Raw genomic sequence first — 21,993 nt, forward strand, 5'->3', positions numbered from 1 at the left:
AGAGCATCCATAAAAACAATGAATTCATTATTTCAGAATTGCTAGTACGTAAGCTACATATCTATGGATATAACAATAATATATTAATATATCTCCGAATACATGGTACTGTGTCCAAAACAGTAACTTTCAGTACCAGTACATAAACCTGTCCCTGCGAAAGAACTTGTCAATTGTGATTTAAAGTCTTAAGTGTGTAACTGCTTTCTGTGGTCGCCAGATGTCACTATTTCACGAGAAATAATGCCCCACTAAAATGGCATGGTTTTTGTGTGTATTTTTTTACAATTTAGAAATTACCGACGACTTTTTGTATTTGTTCATATACAAAAACCATATTTTTGTTTTTGGTCACAGACTTTTGTGTTTATCAATCTCTTGTTGAAAATACGAACGCATTAACCATTCATAGTGAAGCCGAACAACTTTAAAACTATTCCCTGTATTATAAAGAATGACTATTTAAATATTACGCCATCATTTCACTATGTAAGCTGTAGTAAAATTAATATGAGTATTTAAAATGTATATTAGTATTTAATAGGTTCATTTTACGATTACAAATGATAAATCCAAAATATGGAGCATTGAAATAAAAATGTATGTAGGCCTATTTGAAATTATACTCCCCCACCACCAGCATAATCAATTAATAGTGGCATTGCAGTGAAGATTACGCTACTAAAAAAATCCTAAAATATTCTGTTTTAAAAACTGACTGAACGATCGAAAAAAATGAATAAACAAAGAAAAACAGACGGATTCAATCTGCAGTGCAAGACAGTTTGGAAATTTCACTATTTTTTTATGAGCAAAGTTACCAGTAATTTCGCGCAATAAGGACAGTTTGGAAATTTCACTATTTTTTTATGAGCAAAGTTATCAGTAATTTCGCGCAATAAGGACAGTTATATTTTACTAATGGTAAAAGATTCCCATGCTCTGTTCAGTAAAAAAAAAAAAATCAGCACATTCTAGACCGGCCAGGGGTATTTACATGAGATGCTGCTTTAGGTTTTGTAACTGCTAGTACATGGGCCAACTAGTTGGATGTAAGCCAAGGCAACGTCACCGGAGTGTAGGTGGGGTTAATGAAGAGAATATTATAGTACTGGTGCGGACTCTGCTCAGAGAAGAGGGGAAGGGAGAGATCCGTGTAATGAGGTAGGGTATCAGTTCCAGTTTCGTGAAAACGTTTCTCTCGTAAACGGATGTTTTCATTTTTTTTACTACATTGCATTGTCCTACCGACGTTAATTTTGCCTGTATTATTTTCTCGTGGTTTTTTGGCTTGGCAACGCATGCATTCTCCCAAAACACTTATTTGGGATTATTATTGTAATACAACGCGAAATGTCATTTGTTTTCAGACCTTTTGAAAACCACTCGTGACCAAAAGTGCAGGGCGGTTTGTTACTTATATTTTAACTTACCGGGGAAGCACATATCGTGTATAATTAGCACAAATTTCCTGTTTTCCCGTTATCACTGGCATAGTGGGGATCGGGGTACCCTTCGCGATCCTGCGACCAGCGCGGATACAGCGCGCCTCAGCGTTTCCCACCGGACTGGTGCTGTAGTATTTTAAAAGCTGAACCAGCGGCGAGTCGGACTGCTCGTTCAGGCATATTTTTCTTACGTTGACTACAAGATTAGCTCTTTACTTTTCTTCACGCTTTACACTGAAATTTTACGTTTAAAGGGCAGAAATAAAACCAGAGGTCTTCCTCGGATGATGAAGAAGAGAAGGCAAGCACGTAACTTAAGCGGAACTTTTGTGATAACCTTTCATTGACACTTTTTGATTGTCTTTTTGCACCTAAGTATTTTTTCAGTCCAGACTCGCGACACGGCAAATCAAGATCAGAACTGCATTAATGAATACAGTGCGCAGTGCGAAAATATATATTTCTTGCAGACAATAAACATAACTGTGAGGTGCATTACAAGAGATTAAGTGTTCAGCCCATCAGGGATATTAAATCAAAGCGGGGTAAGAGTTTCAGCCCCTGTGGAGTGCCATGGCTTTGCCAGATAACCCGAGTGGCATTCTTGGAGAAGAGCAGCCATTTCCAGAGATTGTGGAGCTGAATGTGGGTGGGCAAGTATACATCACTCGCTACACCACTCTCATTAGTGTACCAGACTCTCTCCTCTGGGAGATGTTCAGCCAGAAAAGTGCTAAGGGGCTAGCGCGCGACAACAAGGGCCGCTTCTTCGTGGACCGCGATGGCTTCCTGTTCCGCTACATCCTGGATTACATGCGTGACCAGCAGTTGGTGCTCCCTGACCACTTCCCAGAGCGCGGTAGGCTACAGCGGGAGGCTGAGTTCTTCAACCTGCCTGAGCTAGTCAAGTTGCTGGCTCCCAGGCTCAGCAAGCAGAACTCTCTGGGTGACGAAGGCTGCCAGAGTGATCCAGAGGAGTCCTCGCCCAACACCGACAGCACTCGCAACTTGGCCACGCTGGGGGCAGCGGCCGCCTGTGCGGCGCTGGGGGGAGCCGGGGATGGTAAGCGTTCAGGATTCATCACCATCGGCTACCGGGGCTCCTACACGTTGGGCCGGGACAGCCAGACTGATGCCAAATTTCGCCGGGTGGCACGGATCATGGTGTGTGGGAAGACTTCCCTGGCCAAAGAGGTTTTTGGGGACACCCTGAACGAGAGTCGGGATCCTGACCGCCCCCCTGAGCGCTACACATCCCGCTACTACCTCAAGTTTACCTTCCTGGAGCAGGCCTTTGACAAGCTGGCCGACGCCGGCTTCCATATGGTGGCTTGTAACTCCACCGGGACCTGCGCTTTTGCCCACGAACAGACGGATGACAAGATCTGGACAAGCTACACAGAATATGTGTTCTACCGTGAGTGAGCTCAGACCTCCCTCCCTGCGCCTCCCCCGGCATTCTGCTGCTCCCTGTGATGGCTCCCTTGTTGTAGTTATATAGACGCTCCCTGTTCCACCTCCCATCTCTACCCAGCCACTTCCTCCAGACAGCACCCTCTAGTGTCAGACGTTTGTCACCTCTGAATCAGTAGTCCCATCTTCAAAAGTGTCCCTGCCATTGCCTGTCAATCACACCTTCCTCCTCCCAGCTGGAAAAAAAAAACAAAACACCTCCTCTTGTAGTCCTCCTTTTCTTATGCCCTTCCTGTCAATGAAAACTACAGTGTGGTGATTTAAATGCTCGTTTTGTGATGTTCCGCATCATGCCTTTTGTAACGGTAGTTCTGGAGACCTGGGCTTCGTGAAGACCTCAATAACTGCACAGCCTCCCACCAAACACTGCGAAAGTCCTTCACCTTTGTGGAATATCAGCACCACAAAAGAGACGAGAAGCTTTAACACCTGATCTTAAGCTCTCTGTGAACTACACTTTGATGTATGTCTGTGACTGTAGTTTAAGAGTGGTTTGCAGGTTTGATGGTGAACATTTCTCCAGTACATCGATAATACTGAGACATATCGCTAGCAAACTCAAGACAGCAATTTGAGCTCCTAGATTGGGGGCCAATGAATGAGGTCACAGGGCTCTTCCAGCAGGTATGAGACTCTGGACAGAGGCAAACTTACACTGTGTTCTTACACAGGCTGCTTTGAACCCAGGGCACATCTTTGTTAGGCCCAACTGAGCTGTTACTGCCAAAACAAGCTATTCTGGGTCACAAGGCATGCTTTGAAAATCTGGTTGGGATAGGAATTGGGGCAGGTAAGGGGTAATATTAGGGGTCTTAACTGAGAGTGTTTACTTTGCATCAGACCATCCATAGTTTGTATTCGACACATAAAAATAGCAGGAAATGGTAACTCATTGCATACATGTTCTTTTTATTTCATAACTTGTACTTTGATTTAAATGTCTGCACTTTTTGTATGTGGCTCTTAATCTCACAGGTTAATCCCCATTTGTCGTGTAAGGATGGATGGGGGTTGGGGAGCTGCGGTTGTTTTGCACGGTATTGTAAAGCACACTGTAAAGACACCAGCCCATACACTGATAGAAAGGGATCAATTTCAAGCTAGGATTCAAGAGGAGTGTAAAATCTAGTTTAGTTGTAGCATATCTATGTTTATTTCGGGATATTGCATTAGCTAATAGATTGGCTTAAATATGTACACCTTCCCAACCTACTTCAGTGTATTTTTATGTGTGGTTAGAAAATGGCTTCTCTATCAGATGGCCGCCCCCTCTCACTGTCACATTACAGCCCAATGACATGGCCATCACATTACATCATATTACAGCAAGGCTGTGAGAATACTATATGAAATCTTCTTATGAAAACAGAGGGGGATGCAGGGTGTATCTAACAGATGTTTTTCAGGTGTACCCTCAGGACATCGGTACTCACTAGAAGCACAGTATTACTTACCTCAAAAAAACACTACAGAATGTTTATTATTAATATTAAACATCTCATTGAGGCAGGCACAAATTAATTTATAATTATAGAGGTGGTCTCAAATGCAGGAAAAAAAGCATTTCAAAGAGGTGTCCTCTTTGCTAAACAGCATTCACCACAAGCACATAGACAAAAATAAAACAAAATATTATTAGTACAAGCTGTTTACGTATTCCTGAAGCACCTAAGTGACTTCATTATACATTCTTAAGGTTTAAAATTAAGATCCTGTGGCTATTAAAAAAAATGATGCATGACTAGAGAACACATCAATATGCCATTTGTGGAGTTTCTTAATATCCTGGAGAACATTTGAATATAAAGGACGGAGAAAATTAAAACACGCTTTGTCTGGAGGTACAGTAGCAGTGATGTTGTGGCCCTATGTGTCGTAACATTAAACACATTAACCCCTTCCGGCTTTATGTACAGGGCATAATGGATAGTAATCACCCTTTGTGGTATTGTCACAAGCTGATTAGGTTTATCTGCTGCCACGTGTGATGCTTAAATGGCCTGTTGGGCTGGCACCTACCCGTCAATTCTGAAAACAGAACGACTGCCGAAGGCAGCATATTAATTTTGCTATTAATACGAACTTTGCTTTTTTTCCACTGTTCTGAAATTGTATGGGCATAAAAATTAATTCATGTCAAATCATCATTTTTCTATTTAGTAAAAAGCAATATAATAGAAGTCTAAAAGAGGCTAAACAATGAAGCTTGCATGATTATTATTTTAATAATGCTATGTGAGCAAGCGTTCAGCCATTACATTATTGTAAGGCTCCTTTTACATCTCTAGATGGAATAGTTTTAATCATGCCTTTTACTTAGCCAGAGTGGATTTAAACTGGAACATTGCACTCTGTAATCTGGGACATTGCAATTTGGTCCACCACCCTATCCGTCTATCACACCGAGCTGGACATTTGCTAGTGATCGATGCCTTGGAGATGTTTGGGGGTGAGATGTTTTGGGAGTGAAGAGTTGGGCAGCAAATTAATTTATTTACTGGGTTTATCCTGACTGTCTACACCCACTGTTCAGAGAACAAGCTTCTTTTTTCCTGGGGCAATTGGTCTTAAGGAGGCCTAGAAGAGCAGATGTAGAAAAAAATGAGTAACAGTTAATTGGATTTGTTAATGCACATTTGACACTTCTGTATTGCTGAGACTAATCTAGTTAATTGGTTTGGAGTTTAAAATGTCCAATTCTAGGACTGAAACTGAGGTTGTTATTCAAAGATTTGTCGAAAAATATTATGACTGTTGTGTCTCTGCTGTCCTGTGGAATTACGTATTTTTGGGATGCAACATAAGTTGTTAATATGTGCACAGGTCTGATCAGATGGGTATGGAAGCCTCTGGAATTCCAGTTGAGAGCTGCTGACAATCCGGGACAAGTTGTAAGTCCTGATCGCTGCTAAAAATTTAGATTGTTTTGTGTTGAAATCCCTCATTTTTTATAGAAGGTCTTATCTATTAAGCACAGTGGAGAACTGATGGCTTAATCCATGGCAATGTAGCAACCTCTGAAGATCTGAACTAGAAAGCTAACAGAAGCTGAAGCTGACAGACTGAGCAGCAGGAAAATTCACATTTCATTTACATGATGTATTTAAATATGCTTTGACAGGATGCACTCTGTCATGAATCAAAATGTTTGTGTTGAAGTTCAGGTTGTCATAGGAAGTACAACGGTGGCATATCATGGTTTGTAGTTGTAGTGTGCAGAGAATCCACTTCACTGAGAGAGATGTTTGTTTATGTGTTTTGACCAACTCTTTGAGGAAACACTGTAAAGCATCGTTGAAGTGAAGAGCTCACGATCTTGACGGGGGTTATATAGTATGACACGGGCTCAAGCCTAAAGTAGTTAATTGCAGTGAACGCACCCTGTACACTGGGTTTTCTGGATGGGCCTCCTTTGCTGGATGTGTAAGGTCCTTGTTTTTTCCAGTAGCTGGCTGAGGACTGCTTGCCAAACCTTGGCAGCACCGTGAACAGAACCACATGACGCAGCGAGTTTGGGGGCGGCCTGGGGCTTCATCTGGGGATTCCTTTTTCGGGGGCAGATGGGATAGGAGAGAAACTAGACAACAAATATCCTCATAAATAAACAATTGTGAAAGTGGCGTTTTAGTGGGGAAGGAAGCAAAACAGGCCAGAATGAGCAGCTCACGGTTCGGATGTGAGGGGAAGCTCTGGTTCAGGGTCGCTGTCAAAATGAAAGCGGAAGAAACTAAATTATAGAGACACCGGAATGAAAGACGGTGGGAGTGAATTATCACAAACAGAAACGGTCACCTGCTCCCCCTCCCCCAGAGATGGATGACAGCTCTGTCTCCCTCCGCCTTTCTGACACCCAGATATCAATCAATCTGTTTCTTGCGTGGCACGCTGCAGAGATATGAAAGGCAGGCAGAGGTGTTTAGAATAAATCCTCAGCAAAATGCCCATGTGACTTTGTGGCACCTGTTATTTTTTTTCCTTTTTTTATGCATTAGCCTGAAGAGTGACCTACAGCTGAGATTGCCACTGGGTTCATTGAACCATGCCAACCACATCATGCCAGCTGTTCTACGTAGGTCTAGAACTCCTGTTATGGATGATGTGATCCATTCTATAAAGCACATTATTTAATGTTCCAAGAAAGAAAGAATATGGCAACACCCTCTGTCCCAGCCTCACTCTATTTAAAAGTATTGGAATTTCTTATCTGTAGTACAGGGGCAGTTGATACTGGCCATGTCAAGGGCCTCCCCGAGACACGATACCATGCGTCCTCTGCACAGGCTCAAGCAGGACCTTAAAAGACAGAGTCAGCAATGAATGTGATGGAAGTGGCTATGAAACATTTTAGTCTAAATATCTGACACGTGTCCACAGCTGAGGTTTCTGGGCTCTGCTTTGTACATTAATATTATACGAATCAGCTTAATGGAATGGAAAGGGGTTTGGGGAGATGATGGCCTGTTCAAGCTCTGCTAGAAACAAGAACACTCCCATTCTGAAAAGTATAAAGAAACTGGAGATTCCTGTGCAATGCTGTATTGTGATGCTCTTGGCTCAAGCTATAGTGTGCATGACCATGCCATATCCCCATTTTACGACTGTATCTATGAAACAGTATGACTGCTGTGACCAGAGTCAGATAATAAAGTTATTTTGTGATTAACGCTGATCTTCTGAAACTCTGCTGATGATGTTCCTGAACCGGATCTGTGTTTTCTCCTACTTGGCCTGTATGACTCTTGCAAAGACTCGCAAGTACACCGTGCACATACACACTGTAGCTTTGAAGGGTAGCTCTGCTGCTCATTGCTATTTTGTTGCTCTGCTTCACTTATTCCCCTCCTTGCTTAACCATAGTAATCAAAGTCCATCAAAGGGTCTATTTTATGACTCCTCCACATGCTTTCAGCATGACTCATTGGTCTGTGGGCTGCATTTTCAATCAATCTGTGCTTATCTCCAGTGCAGTTTTGTACTACTTCTTATAGGATGCATAGATGCACTGACTTCCGACTATGAAGGTTGCTTTGAGATTTTGTCGTACGAGACATTTACATTTATTTACGAATGACATCCACTCGTCTCCTGCAATTTTAGTATCACATTCTGTGGTTCCTCTAGCCAGCTGATCTTCTTGAATACTCACACACACTCACACACACACAATTAATAGCGTTCTTTGCAAGACACCATGGTCAAAGGATTGAGTTTCAGAGGTTTACAATGGAAATTAATTACTGTGCGAAGTTTGGGATAAAACAATGAATATATACCTTTGCTGATAAGAAAAAGACCTCTAACCAGACAGAGACACCAAATCAATTGCAAATGAACTGAGCTTTGCTGAATCAGCATGTGGCTTAATGAAAACAGAATATACTGAACTACTAGGCAAAATTTTCAAGACAAAAAAATGAACTCTAAGAAACAGAGCATGCCATTAGCATGACCGTAGGATGTACATTTGTAAGTCGATGTTGAAGGAGCCTGTTAGTGCTGAGTTTAATATTGGAAATGATGCAGAACATAGATGTCGTCACATTTGTTGACAGAATTCAAAAACTGCACCCCCATAGCTTTGCTATCAGAAGATTTACCAGTTAAGTCGTGTTTGGTTCTTCTACATATTATCATGGTTGGCCTTGATGCGTGTTGTGGAACACTGCCAACATATTGTACTGCCATGGGAGTTTATCCATGAAGTAAACAATTGAAGGCAAAAAGTTCACTAGGGATCATAAATTTCCTTGGCATGTCTGATGCAGCTGATGTCTACATGAGTAAGCTGAGTCTCAGGGAACATTTTAATTGGCCAAACATGGTGAATTCTTTTCACGAGCTGGAAGTAGGAGAACTATTACTTTTATCTCACTCCTCTCAAAAGGTCAAGTCAAGTACCATTCAGGTTCTGTCAGAGGGGAAGAAAGACCAAGAACAAGCAATTCTTAGGTTCTACAGTATTGACAGGATAGCTTAGAGGGTAATGTTATGAGCTTGTTTCCTTATGGCTGCCCTTGGGCATATACCTACAGTACCAGGCAAACATCTGGACACACATATTGAATAGCATCTGCTTTTCAACAAGATAGTGACCCTAAGCACAACTCAAGGTTATATACTAAGTGTTAGTTTGTGAACAAGGCAAGAGATGGAGTGCTGTGACAGATGACCTGGCTCCCAGTCTCCCTACCTAAACCCTATAGAGCTGCTTTGGGATGAGTTGGATCGAAGAGTAAGAGCAAGGTAGCCAACTTGTGCACAGAACTTATGGAAATTCCTTCAGGGTTGTTGGAGAAGAATTCCAGGTGGCTACATCAGGAAACTGGTCGAAAGAATGTCAAGAGTCTGCAATGCTGTTATCAAATCCAAAGGGGGCTTTTTTTGAAGAGTCTAAAATTTGATATGTTCAACACATCTCTTGGTCATTGCAATATTTGATTTTTATTACTTCATTGCTTCTAGGGCTTTTACTATAAGGTGAATAACAGCTAAAATAGAGACATGAATTAAAAGCAGGCATGTCTGAATTTTCCATTGGTACTGAAGATTACAGACATGGATATTTTACCAGAATAAAGGGGTAACTTCCTTTTGAGTAAAAGTGTTTGCTAGGCTGGCTTCTGTCCTTAGATACAGACAATGTCAATTGAATAAAATGTTTGGGCTTTGCGGCTCAGTGTCTGTTCTCAAGGCTATTACCAACCACCAAGACTGTAAGATGGACATTGTATAAATACTGATACATCATTGATATTCTAATCTTATAGGCACCTACTGATACATGTACAAGAAAATTATATTAAGTGCTGCTAAGGGACAGAATAATACTTGAGTGACTGTGGTGATAGCAAGTAGACAGAGTGCCAGCATTTTTTTACTTGATGGAGTAGGTGTGTTTTAATCACACCTTTATTATTTATACCTATGCAGCTCTGAGAGTCGGCTTCCTGTTCACTTTAAATAAATGAATGAATCCCACCCCACTTCAGCAAAACTGATTGCCGAATAAAAACTTTGGCTCATAAAATGTCTTTCAACAACAGGCTACTTTAATAAAAGGTGTTCATTTTTGCCTATGGCCCCATAATGTTGGCTTTCCAGGGGAGGTGTGCGTTTCCTGGAAATGTGTCTTCACAATGATAGTAAAGCACGCAGGTACATGCAGCAAAAGTAAAACACAGGCCTCAGTTACGCAGAACACATACTCTGCTCTAAGTGGAATAAAAGCAGAGAGACAGATAAATGTCTCATCCTTGCCAATTAGAGTCACTGCCATTAGATTCACTGCCTCCATAATAATTGTGTCTGTGTTTTGGAGAAGAGGGATGCTGGTATTTCAGACGAATCAACAAAAGATGACCCAGGGATTACCCACAATTGAGCTTTGAGGTTTTTCGAAAGCAGTGGGACGATGCTGTCCGCATGAACAAGCGCCTTCTCTGTTTTGAAATTGAGGTCAAATGGCAGGTGACTTGACCCAAATCCACAGCATTAAACTCAGATCATGTCTCTGGCTCAAATGAACTGAAAATGCACCTTTATGCCAATCATAACAACAGGGTGCTCTCACATTAGTACATTAGAGGCCAGGGGATTTGGAAATTATATGCATGCTACATTTTCAGGTATTTGTTTGGTACAGATTGCAGACATCAATGAATGTTTTCAGCTTTCTCAGTCTCTCTCATAACATTATACCTACATTAAGGAGATAGTTCTACTTTCCCATTAATTCATAGTGTTATAAAATGGGGAAACCACTCCAGATTGAAATTCCCTAATCCTCATTCCAGGGACCTTCTCACCCTACTGCTTTCTAACTAAACAGCTTTTTCTAAATTAGCCTTTATTTAGGTAATTAGAGATGTTACAGATGTTACCGTCGTAAAGACTAATGACATACATTTACTCAGGGGTTCGCAACATTTATATGTCTGTTAAGTAATCATTGCATATGGTAAAAGTGTGGTTTAAAAACATTAGCCTTTTATTTCTAATTTAAATTTATAATATAAAATTTAAATAAATTAAAAACAATTTTCCGTCATTATGGGCTACGTACTGAAAGCCATTAAAAAACAAAGCACAACTGCCCTGTGAGAACATCCGGTAAAATGATCGGGTACACTTAGTTAATTAATCTTATGTGTTGCACAGATTAGCATATCCACGAGGTCCTGATAACTAAAAAGTAAAAGGACCCAGTCACAGGCAGCAGAATGTAAAGTGGACGTGAATAAGCCCCCCCACGGCCATGCAAAGGATCATGGGAGTCGATCTGGCATTTGAGTTCCCTGTAAAGTGCGAATTTGGCCTGTTGTGTTCCAGAGGCAGCTGGTGTGTGTGGAGTGCATGGTAAGCAGATGGTGGCTGCCGATGTTGGTCCACACCTGCAAATTATGACTTACTGGTGCCCCTGTAATGGTCCCAGTGCTCATCAGAGTAACTGAAAAAGAAACGCTGGTTATCGGATTTTTATACATAACGTTAGTTGCCAGCACCTGGCGTCCTCCGCAGTGGGCCTGCTGGGTGTGCACGTGTGAATAGGATGGCTCCGCCTCCCATTGCGGTGCCTGCAGTGCCCGCGCGGGCAGCGCCAGAGCTATGGAGAAAGGCGTCATCTGCCCAGGGAAAGGCTCTGCCAGAGGTCCTTAGGGTATACAAACGGCAGTGACAGCCGCGGGCGGCGACGGCAAGCTGCCCTGTTTCTCAGCACTAAGGAGCAAGGTGGAAGGCCGGGGACCGGACCCAGGTCGCTGGTGGCGGCAGCTGCGCCGCTGATCCGATCGCTAAGCCAGTGCCAGAGGCCCATTAACCCTGCTATTTATAGACAGTGCAAGGGGCCAGACCATCAGCGTATGTCCAGCAGGCCGATGCGTCAGCACAGACCCGCGCCCAGTGGCTATGACAGACAATCATGAGGGTTACTCCGCGGTCACATAATGCAGAGCTGGAAGTCCCCTCCAGCAGAAAGATCACCCCAATCAAGGTGCAAGGCTGAGGTGCAGACGGCCATCTTCACTATTAGATCCCCCCCCCCCAGTCATAACCACCACTCAAAGCCCATTAAAGCCCTGGACCTTATGGCAGTTCCCCATAGCTCTGGCGGTAGAAGGTAGCTTTGCCTGGGTCATGTGCCATATAGAGCAGCCGGCAGATCCCTGCACAGGTGGCATACGGTGCTGATTATCAGGAAGGCCGTGGTACTCTGCTCCCAATCCCCTTTGGGGTGTAATTACTCCATTAGCCCCCTGATAAAAAGCCTTCTTTGCATCTGAAGGACGCAGCTGAAATGGAGCAGAGTAGGTGAATGCGCACATGGCCTACTGAGCTAAGGGGGGGGGGCAGCAATGCGGAATGTGAGCATTAAAGATACCCGGCCATCTCGGGTCTAATCCTTCCTTTAATTATCAATAATCTCATGAGAACTTTGTCCTTAAAGTTGTGACCTGTGTGGATTTAATAATACCATCAGGTAATTCCTGAATGTTTTGGTAGAATACTTACACACAGTGGATCTTCATGTCAGATTACAAGTTGGTTGATCAGTCAATCAATTAACAAATCAATCAAAAGGCTTTGTTTATCAGAATGTGCTTTGCGGTGATTTGCAGTTAGTTTTCAAAGAGAATAAAAATAACAGACATTATACATGTACAATTTATGATTATATGTAGAGTCTATGAAATGCAAAAACAACAACTCCACGTGACGGAGGATGGACAAAATGACCATGGGCAAGTGACCGAGCTGGTTGAGGCAGGGAACAACGTAGATCACTGTGTTTGGAGCTCTTGATCATAAATACACAATCATCATTTCTGCAGACACTACTGCAAGGTGACTGTCTGAGTGCATCTGATTGGTTAGGTCAGAGCTGGGTGGAAGGCAGACTGGAAAGTAGCAAAAGGGAGTTAGAAAAAGTATTGGGTTGCTATTGAGGTTATACGGAGGTACACAACCTTGAGGAACCATGAGAAACCTCAGAAAGTCAATACTAAAACAAGGCATGGACTAATAGGCCTAATAATATGCAATGACTGCGTAGCTCAAGTCTATATTTTGGATCAATCCTCTAAACAGCTCCTTCCACTAAACAGGAAAACAAGAGGTTTTTATTGTAGAAAAAAACAGAGGCTGTGGTAAAATCCTACATATGAGTGGGAAGATTATTCTATAAAAGAGTTTCTGCACAAGAATGTTCTGCCATCTTTTAGGAAGTTCTGTACGAGACAAGATAACCAGCATCTTGTGAATGAACTATTCAGGGTGGAGTATATTGAGTGTAGCGTACATCCCTAAGATACACTGGAGTAAGTCAGTTTAAAGCATTAAAGGTGTGAAGTAGTATTAGGCTATATGTTACTCTGAACTCCATGGATAGCCAGTTGAGGGAGAGGAGTACAGGAATACAGTACATCTGTAAATGCATTGAATGCGGTCACACCAAAAGGACGGTTCAAACATTATTCAGGCGAACACAGGACTTAAGAGCACCAGGTTAGCAGGTACATAAAATCTGACTGCAAAACTGCAATCTGAAAACGTTAGTTGGCAAACGTGTTTCATTTAACAAGTACAATCTTTAGGAGAGAGAGAAAGGGAAGTTCTAAGGAGAGAGGTAATGAGCACATGACTTCAAAGAGTTAAAGGAAACAACCAAAACACCAACTGGCTGACTGCCAATCAAATTTGACCATACAGTACAGCAGATTATACATGTTGACTAAACAATGTCAGATGATAAAATAGTACTTCATGTAAAATCCATACAAATGTAGCGTAAAGGTGGAATAAACCACTGAAATAGCCGACTACCCTACCTTGCGGCTTTCACCCAGGGATATTCATACAGTAAGTCTCCTCCTAGCCTACAGCTAGAGGCACAGAGGTTCGACCCACCTAACAAGCAGGAGCAAAGACGTTCCTCCACTACAAATATATATTTATTTTTAAAAGCAGTACACAAATGAACAAGACTATGGCAGTGTGGTAAATCACACTCCCTTACAAGTCACCTTCTTAAAACCAGACCCCAGGTTCTGCCCCAACACACATTACCCAGGTTACCATGTACTTATGAGAGGAACTTTATTTACTTACGAAAATAAAATAAAACACGACCACCAGTGTGCAAATACACAGACACGGCAATCCCACCCATACACGGGGCGGAATCCCACCACCAGGACGCCAGATTCCCCACGATTCGTCCCCCAGTACCTGATAAGAGAGAAAGCCGCAGGTCAGTCCAAGAAAGTTACAATACACATAACCACGGCACCGTTACAAGACAGATCGCTTTCACAAGCAATTTAACGAGACACCAAATTAAATTACAGTCTCGAACGCCTCTACAGTCCGATCCAACAACAAAATTAATACAGTAGGAGAGCACGGCAATTCTCCAAGATGAATGACTGAATCTCCGAGTGAAGAGGTGTCCGGAGCAGAAGATAAATCCACACCAACAGAGGCAAAAACAGCTGCGCTAAGGCCTGGCCACTCCAAAAGCACTTTACGGGGACCACAATTATCCTGGAAAATACACAACACCAACATCAATACTAAATATACTAAGAGGCGACTGAAAACTTAAAGAGAAGCTAAGTCACCTCCGGCCTGCTGGCAGCTATGATAATCCCATAGTTCGAGGTCTCACTCAAATGGCAGCATTCGCCACTAAAAGCTAATTAGGCAATATACAACACACCAGTCAGCGAAACGCCACATTTAAAAGAAACATACCTGAACTATGAAAAGCTGCAAGACAGTCACCAGCACTATTGCCATTAAACCCATTCAGATGCCCACTAAAAGTAATTTAAAAACATCTTTTAGCCAACCATATTAACCAAACTTCTAGCACAAACAAAGCAACATACCTGTATAGCAGGGTTATTCAAATCACGGTCCTCGAGGTCTGAGCACTGCTGGTTTTCCAGCCTTCCTTTACCTGTCAGTCAGGTGTGAAGCCTCTGACCAATCAGAATCAGTAATTATTAAACAACTACCTGGGAGAACTGAAAACACGGTCTGGCTTTGGAATCGAGGTCCAGAGTTGAAGAACCCTGCTGTATAGTATACCTGCAGAAGTATTACCGGCAGGACCTGGATAGGGGTGGAGCCTCTGGAGCTTACACCGGGGGGGGGGGGGCAATCTTACCCGCAAAGGGCAGGTCTGTATGCAGGTCTTTGGGATAACCTGTAGGTCAGCTGTTCAAACCCAGGTGTGAGGACTCTTCAGCCAATCAGTCCTCTAATTATAGTAATCTAATTAGGGAGTTGCAGCGAAAGCCCGCATACACACTGGCCATCTGCGGATCTGGCCACTTGCCCACCCCTGACTTACACCCTCTAACATGGTGGAACGCCCATTAAATGGCCAATTAGTAATGTACTCAATCAGCCACCTTCACTCCACCACAGTAAATATGTAACAAAGACCATCAGAAAGATGTTATAAAAGCTTACAGATGCTCATTTGGACTTCTGGGAAATGTGAGAGTCCTTGATGTGTCGGATACCGAAGACCAAATCATGTAAAAGGGTGCATTCACACACTCGAGAAGACCAAGGCTTAAACTGAAGTGACCTCATGTCTAGAGAAGGAACATGAAAGTCAAAGCATCTGCAAACACGAATTGTTTTGATAGGATGAAAAATGCACAAATTAAGATGACAAACCACAGCAGTGTGGCAGACAAATTAGAGTGGCATAGACATATATAGTTTACGAAAACAAATAAATGTCAGGAATATCTGATGAGTTCATTTAACTACCAATGTCACCACAAAGAAAAAACTCTAAACTAGTCAGCATGCAATATAAATAATACATTTTATTTCCACAATGTCTAATTTAACAATAAATTACCTTTTGCTCCTTTTTAAAAACAAATACCTGTTCAGAAGGCTGCCTGAGGGGCCCAGGGCTGTCAAAGGGGCGTCGCTCTCGCGCCCCCGAGCGCGCCCCAATTGGTTCAGGGGCGCTGGACACTGGCTGACGTTGCGCTCTTAATGTAAAACCTGCTCCCACCTCCATATATTCTGTATGTCTGTGAGCCTCAAAGAGAGCAAGATATGATATGAGAAAAACAATTTCCCCACAGGAATGCATAAAGTATCAGAAAAATATCACATTTGATAGCCTTGATTGACCGTATATTATAGTTTCTTGTAATGTGACATTTTGTGTGTAAAATGCACTAACGATTAACACAGTTATGTTGTTAGATTACAGGCTCGTGTAGAACTGATTTAAAAAAAATATAATATAATGTTATGAGAGCTACAAGTAATATAATATAAATATAACGTTCATTTAATAGCCACAATATCTCAAATGCGTAACTAACTCGCAAGATCATCCTGTGTTACATGTGTCACGATCTCAGCAAAACTGACGCAATTGTGACGGTATTGCTATTGACTGAAATGACGGGAAAGCAAAGATCAGCCGAACCTGAAAATAAACTGATACGTTTCTTCGCGCTGGATTTTTTTCTCTTACCAAGATGCTGGTTGACGCGTGAATATTCATATGCACAATTCTCCAAGACACCTGCAAGTACTTATCAGGTGGGGGAGAGCGGATCAGAACATATTTACGTTTGCAATTTACGGGCTTACTGGACACAGTTGATTCAGTTCCTCTCTGAACGCACGACTGATGTGCGATAATTTCTGTCACGCTGAGCGGAAGTGAAAAGCAAACCATTTTTAAACGTTATAGATTCTGATCAGGACTGACACATAGATGGTGGGACTAAAAGTGCCGTTATTGGTAATGACGGGAAGACAGAGCTGTAGCAAGGAACAGATGGGTCGATAAGGAGAAGAAAAAAAAGCCCAACCAGCATTGGACAGAACATGGGAAGTCTTAAAGAAAGCGTGGTAAATGGGGGAGTATTTTCTTATAAGGATCAGCACCATTGAACCTCCCACTCAGAAACGAATCCACACAGGCTATCAAAACACGTAGTAGTGCGAGTCACGTGATCAGTATCTACCATGTGCACCCAGGCTTCGTCAGGATCACACCTTCGCATGTTTCTTCTCACCCACACATGATTGTCATCGTCCCTCCTCTCCAGTACACGAATCCCACAGGTGTTTTCGTCTGTATTTCATGAACTGTTTGGACATTTAAAGCTCCCTGCGTTTGCTGGGGTCTGAGCAATAGGTACGGCTAATGATTCTTATGTGTGTCTCCTTTTCTGGATATTTTGACCATAATTCTGGCACTCTATTTGCATCTGATCGACCCTTGCGTGACTAATGACTGGAGGACTTTAGGATATGTGTTTTTGCTTTTGGAAATCAATACCGCACTTGGATTCTTACCATCTGGAGCGCTTACCCTAATATAATTGAATTGGACAAAAGGGAATATAATAAGAAATGTGTATTATAAATATATCTGTGCTTATAATGAAATATTATATATGAACGTATGCAGAGGCACAAGCACTCATACAAAAACATAGATATATCTGTTATGTTCAACAGTAGGTTGTGTGTGGGCTGTGTGTGTGTGTCTGGTGGCGGTGGTGGGGGGGGGTTAACATAGAGCCTGTGCTGGGCATAATGCCTCTGAAGGAACCAGATGAGGTTTTGTGTGAAGCTGCCTCTGAGCCCACAATGGAGTGAGCCCCCTACTGGCCATTACGTGAAGGTCGACTTACTGAGTGAAGAGCCACAGGGAATCTAACCTGTGTTAGCAACATTTGCACAGTTTGAGCCAAAACTGCAAAAACTTCCTGCAGGATTGGACCCCATACCCCTGTTCTTCAGTTGTTTTTCCAGTTTCAGTCGGTCTTCACTTATTTCTTCCATCTCTCTGCCTGCATCTTCCCAAGTAGCGTACCCCTCCCACCTTCCCTGCGTGCATGGCCCCCCCCGGCCCCTCTGCGCAGTGTAGCTCTCAGCACAGCCCCAGCCCCAGCCCATGGCCCACTGCAGCACACTTTGATGCGTGTGGCAAATAAACGAGTGAGTTCCTCAAGCATTCTCTATGAAGGCGAACTTACATCTCTGTACTGAATTCCACACAAGCACCGTGTTCCCCCTTATGAAAATTCACTATGGTTTCCTATGGTTTTTATGCAGTAACCATAGATTTACTATGGTACCTCATAGTACTACCCATAGTACTACCATGGTTTGGAAAGACCATGGTAAAACAAAAACCATGGTTTATGACCAAGATTATACTAGGGTTTAACTGTAGCGAAACCATGATAAAACCATAGTCATGGTTTCCATAGTTACCCAAAAAACCATGAAAAACGGCAAACCATTGTAAACCATGGTTATTTAATCATAGTAAAACCATGGTTAATTTTCGTAAGGGCCGGCACCAGTCGTCACATATGGACGATCACGCTGTGCAGGAAGTGAAGGTTAGCGTGCACACTCTCACGCTAACACCCAAGTATTCACAGGATTACAGTCTAGGGCTCTGCAATTGACAGATAAACAATGCAGCCATCTCTGAGTATTTTAGATGAAAAAAGATCCTCTCAATGGAGTGGACAGTATTGATTCTGACCACAGTAACATGGCAGGGAAGGGATGCTTTAATACCGAAGAACTAATGATGTACTGTAAGTTTACTTTCAGGTAGGAAGTTTAAAATATATCAGCTCATGCTGTGCACTAAAATAACTGTTTTTCACTTTGATTTTCTCTCCATTACCATGCAGTGTTCTTTATGGGAAATGCTGCCTGTGTTGAGTTGGCAAACGCTTCGCACGCTGACCTAATCCTGATATCCCGGCCTTGCTCTCTCTCCACTCTCTCTCCTACCCAGGAGGCAGGTCTGTGCGCGCAGTACCTCAGCTTTACACGGCTCACGTGGCAGACAACCAATCATGCATGAGCACTGCCATCAACCAATCAGCGGGGAGCATGATGTTGGAGCTGCAATGTGAACCTCCATCACCCCCACCTCCTTTACCGCTGCTCTCTGAAAGCCCTGAACTGCTGCTCACATGTTCTCTTTGCCCCAGTGTAGCTTCAGCAAGTGCCGCTTCTCCCCCCATCTCGAACAATCCTTGTTCACCAGCAATCTACCCTGGCTCGCCCCCTTCCCCCAGTATTCTCCCACCAGTTCATCTAAATATACCCTTTCCACTTGACCTCAACATGACCGTGTCATGTGACCTTGACTGCACCTCTTCACCTGTGCCAAGCATGGACCTTCTATCAGATATGGTCCAACTTCCTTTAGACCAAAATCCTGCTGATCCACCTTCCCCAAACCCTTTCCTTCTAATTTCCCTCGATACGTCCCTTTTATCAGCTCCTGGCCTTTCTCCTCCACCACCATTAATCCCCCTGTCCCCACCTCCCTTAGACTCAAACCATTTACTTACATGTGACCTCAATATGTCCCTTCCATCGCCCCCCAGCCTTGTCCCTCCAACAACCACAATCCCAATGTCACCTCCTCCCTTAGCCTCGAACCTTGTCTTTAACATGTTACCTCCATGTGCTTCTAGCCCTGTCTCTCCCACAGAAATGATCTCACTGTCCCCACCTCCCTCAAGCTCAGACCCTGCACCCCCATCAGATCCCAGTCCTGCTCCTCCACCAGCCATGGCACCACCATCCTCACCTTCCATGCCTGAGGCCAGTCCTTCTAGACCCAACACGCTGGCCCTCAAAACCTCACCCAGCTCACTAGGCAAAGAGAACAAGGACCCAGCAGGCGTGCACCTCGACGAGAAGAAGTTGCTGGAGGAGGAGCTGAAAAAGTGCATTGAGGATTTCAAAAAGATCCGCATCCCGAAGCTCTTTCCTGATCGTAAGAGACACTGGCAGAGTGACCTGCTGAAGAAGTACAATGCCTAGACCTTCCCCCTCTCTCGTGCTTGAAAGATACACTGAGTAGGCTCAGCTGCATAACACTGACAACATTCAACCCTACGGCAAAGAAGATGCAGATTGTACCATGTACCAAGTATTTCGTACCATTCAGGAAAACAACATTTTTCGGTAGAAGGTCAAAGGTATGTTTTTCTTCTTAGAAGATGTCCTGGCATGTTGTCTTGGCATGTGCTAATTTCTGTGACTCAACTCCTTAGGCACCTGGAGGGCAACCGTTATCTGAAAAGTGGGCTTCCTTTTAAAAAAACTGAGTGGGAGATTTCTGAGGGCTGGCAGGTTGCCAGCGAAACAGTAGGTTCGTTTGAGACAACCTACATAGACAACCAAGGACTTTTAGCTCAAGTAACAAGTTAGCTACTCCTTCGAAGGGCTTTTAGGCCAAGATGTGGTGATATCATCACAGTATTTAACACATTTTAAACTATTAAATGTCATTTAAGATTGTTTGCAAACATTGTAGAACAGATGGAAAAATAGTTTAAATTTGTCTAGCGAATGTCTGCTGGGTCATAGGCATTTATTAGATTCCCACTGATTAATGTGGCTGTTGTGTCATTCCATTACAAGGAAGCGTTTCCTGTGTACCTATACCTGACTATACCTGACCAGTTAAATACCTGTTTAGATTCCTAAATTCTGAAAAGCCTAAATTCTTAATAGGGTGTTTAATATTACAAATAGAAAAAATGATGATAGAGGGTGGTTCTGTAAATGATATTTTTGGTTGGAAATAGTCGATGGAACAATTAGATTTTCAATGTTTGTATGTACAATTTATTGGTAAAATAAATAAACCTTTATTTTGAAACAAATATTTGATTATATTTTTATTATTTGGATAGTGAAACTTCAATGACACTTTCACAGTTTGTGAATGCATGCCTCTCAATATAGCGGTTAATTTCACACATAAACAGAATCTGGGTATTTTATGATGTGCTTCATACATTTCTGATTTCTTTGTTCCACTCAAAGCCCAACAACAGAGAATGATATTGCTTCAAACACCTTGTGAATACCTTTCTAGGATCTGTGTCAGACGTAATTTGAATTAAAAAAATATATAATTGGGATAAACTGAAAAATTTACATTTTTCATATTGAGACTAAGGTATGCTAGTGATTAGATGTAAAATTTCACGATAGTCTTAAATTATGTCACGTTTACAGTCAGTTCTGTGTAAAGAGGATCAATTCTACTGCTAAATATTTACTATGTCGCATCAGTTCTGTGTTGAGGATCAATCCTACTACTAAATATATGCATTGTAGTACAGCTGTGCAAATAATGCAGAGACAAATAATTTTGCATTTTTATAAAATTATGATTATGTTACAAACTACAAATTACTCTGTATTGTTTGGTGGTAGCATTTCTGTTTTTATACTTTTGTATAGTTTTCACTGAAAACAGTTTATTGAATTTGTTAATTTCTCAAATATGCCAGTAATTGTTCCTGTTTTAATTTTCATAGTTTAAATATTTATTTATTGTTTTATGCGAATGGGATGGACTCTCTCGGTCCTGTGATGAAATTTCTCTCCAAACTAATTGAGTTCTAATGGGCTGTGTGATCATAATGTTCTCGTAAATCCGTCACACGCCCACATTTCTCCTCCGCGTTCTGAGCCTGATGCGCTTTGATTCTCCATTATTTCAAACAGCTCCCCTGTTACGTCATTCTCTGAACGTGGGCAACTCAGGAAGGATCTGGAAGAGGACTGAGCACCTGTGGGGGGGCCGAGGTGGGGGCGGGGATGAGGGTCGAGCTGTACGCCGCACACCCCTGGTTAGCAGAGCAGACTCTGAGCTTAATCTCCTCTGTCTGTGAATCACACGCTAATCCTGTGCTGAATGGTCAATTTGTCGGCCATTATGAATCTGAACAAAAACAGGAGCAGAACATTAAAAGATAAAAAAGAATGAATGAGTTTGGAATAGAATCCTTAACAGAACAGCCCTTCCTTTCACACAAACCTGCATCTGATCTCAGCTTATACGCAGCTTATCTGAACCCAACTAGCGAGACTGAAAGCGTTTTCCTGCTGGTTATGAGTGGCGGGGTGTTGGTCTGTGGTTTAAGGAGTCTGCACCCATAAGGTAGCTGGTTGAAATCCCATTTAGCCAAAAGAGTGCTGCAGTGGAGCCAGATAAATGGATAACCCTATGCAGTTATCT

At 42.6% G+C, this 21,993-nt stretch overlaps 2 protein-coding genes across 2 annotated transcripts; both read left to right on the forward strand.

Moving 5' to 3' along the window:
* Positions 1-1,091: 1,091 nt before the first annotated feature.
* Positions 1,092-7,588, forward strand: kctd12b (potassium channel tetramerisation domain containing 12b). Its single transcript, XM_023811542.2, has one exon. The coding sequence runs from the start codon at positions 2,022-2,024 to the stop codon at positions 2,871-2,873; it is 852 nt and encodes a 283-aa protein (XP_023667310.1). The 5' UTR covers positions 1,092-2,021; the 3' UTR covers positions 2,874-7,588.
* Positions 7,589-18,621: 11,033 nt separating this feature from the next.
* LOC111843730 (uncharacterized) lies at positions 18,622-20,043 on the forward strand. Its single transcript, XM_023811541.1, has one exon. The coding sequence runs from the start codon at positions 18,801-18,803 to the stop codon at positions 19,776-19,778; it is 978 nt and encodes a 325-aa protein (XP_023667309.1). The 5' UTR covers positions 18,622-18,800; the 3' UTR covers positions 19,779-20,043.
* Positions 20,044-21,993: the final 1,950 nt, after the last annotated feature.

This window comes from Paramormyrops kingsleyae, chromosome 10 (assembly GCF_048594095.1).
Source record: "Paramormyrops kingsleyae isolate MSU_618 chromosome 10, PKINGS_0.4, whole genome shotgun sequence".
Taxonomy (NCBI): Eukaryota; Metazoa; Chordata; class Actinopteri; order Osteoglossiformes; family Mormyridae; genus Paramormyrops; species Paramormyrops kingsleyae.

Bases quoted from the DNA above. Each gene is read 5' to 3' on its own strand.
- kctd12b (XM_023811542.2), top strand. From the start codon at position 2,022: ATGGCTTTGCCAGATAACCCGAGTGGCATTCTTGGAGAAGAGCAGCCA.
- LOC111843730 (XM_023811541.1), top strand. From the start codon at position 18,801: ATGAGCACTGCCATCAACCAATCAGCGGGGAGCATGATGTTGGAGCTG.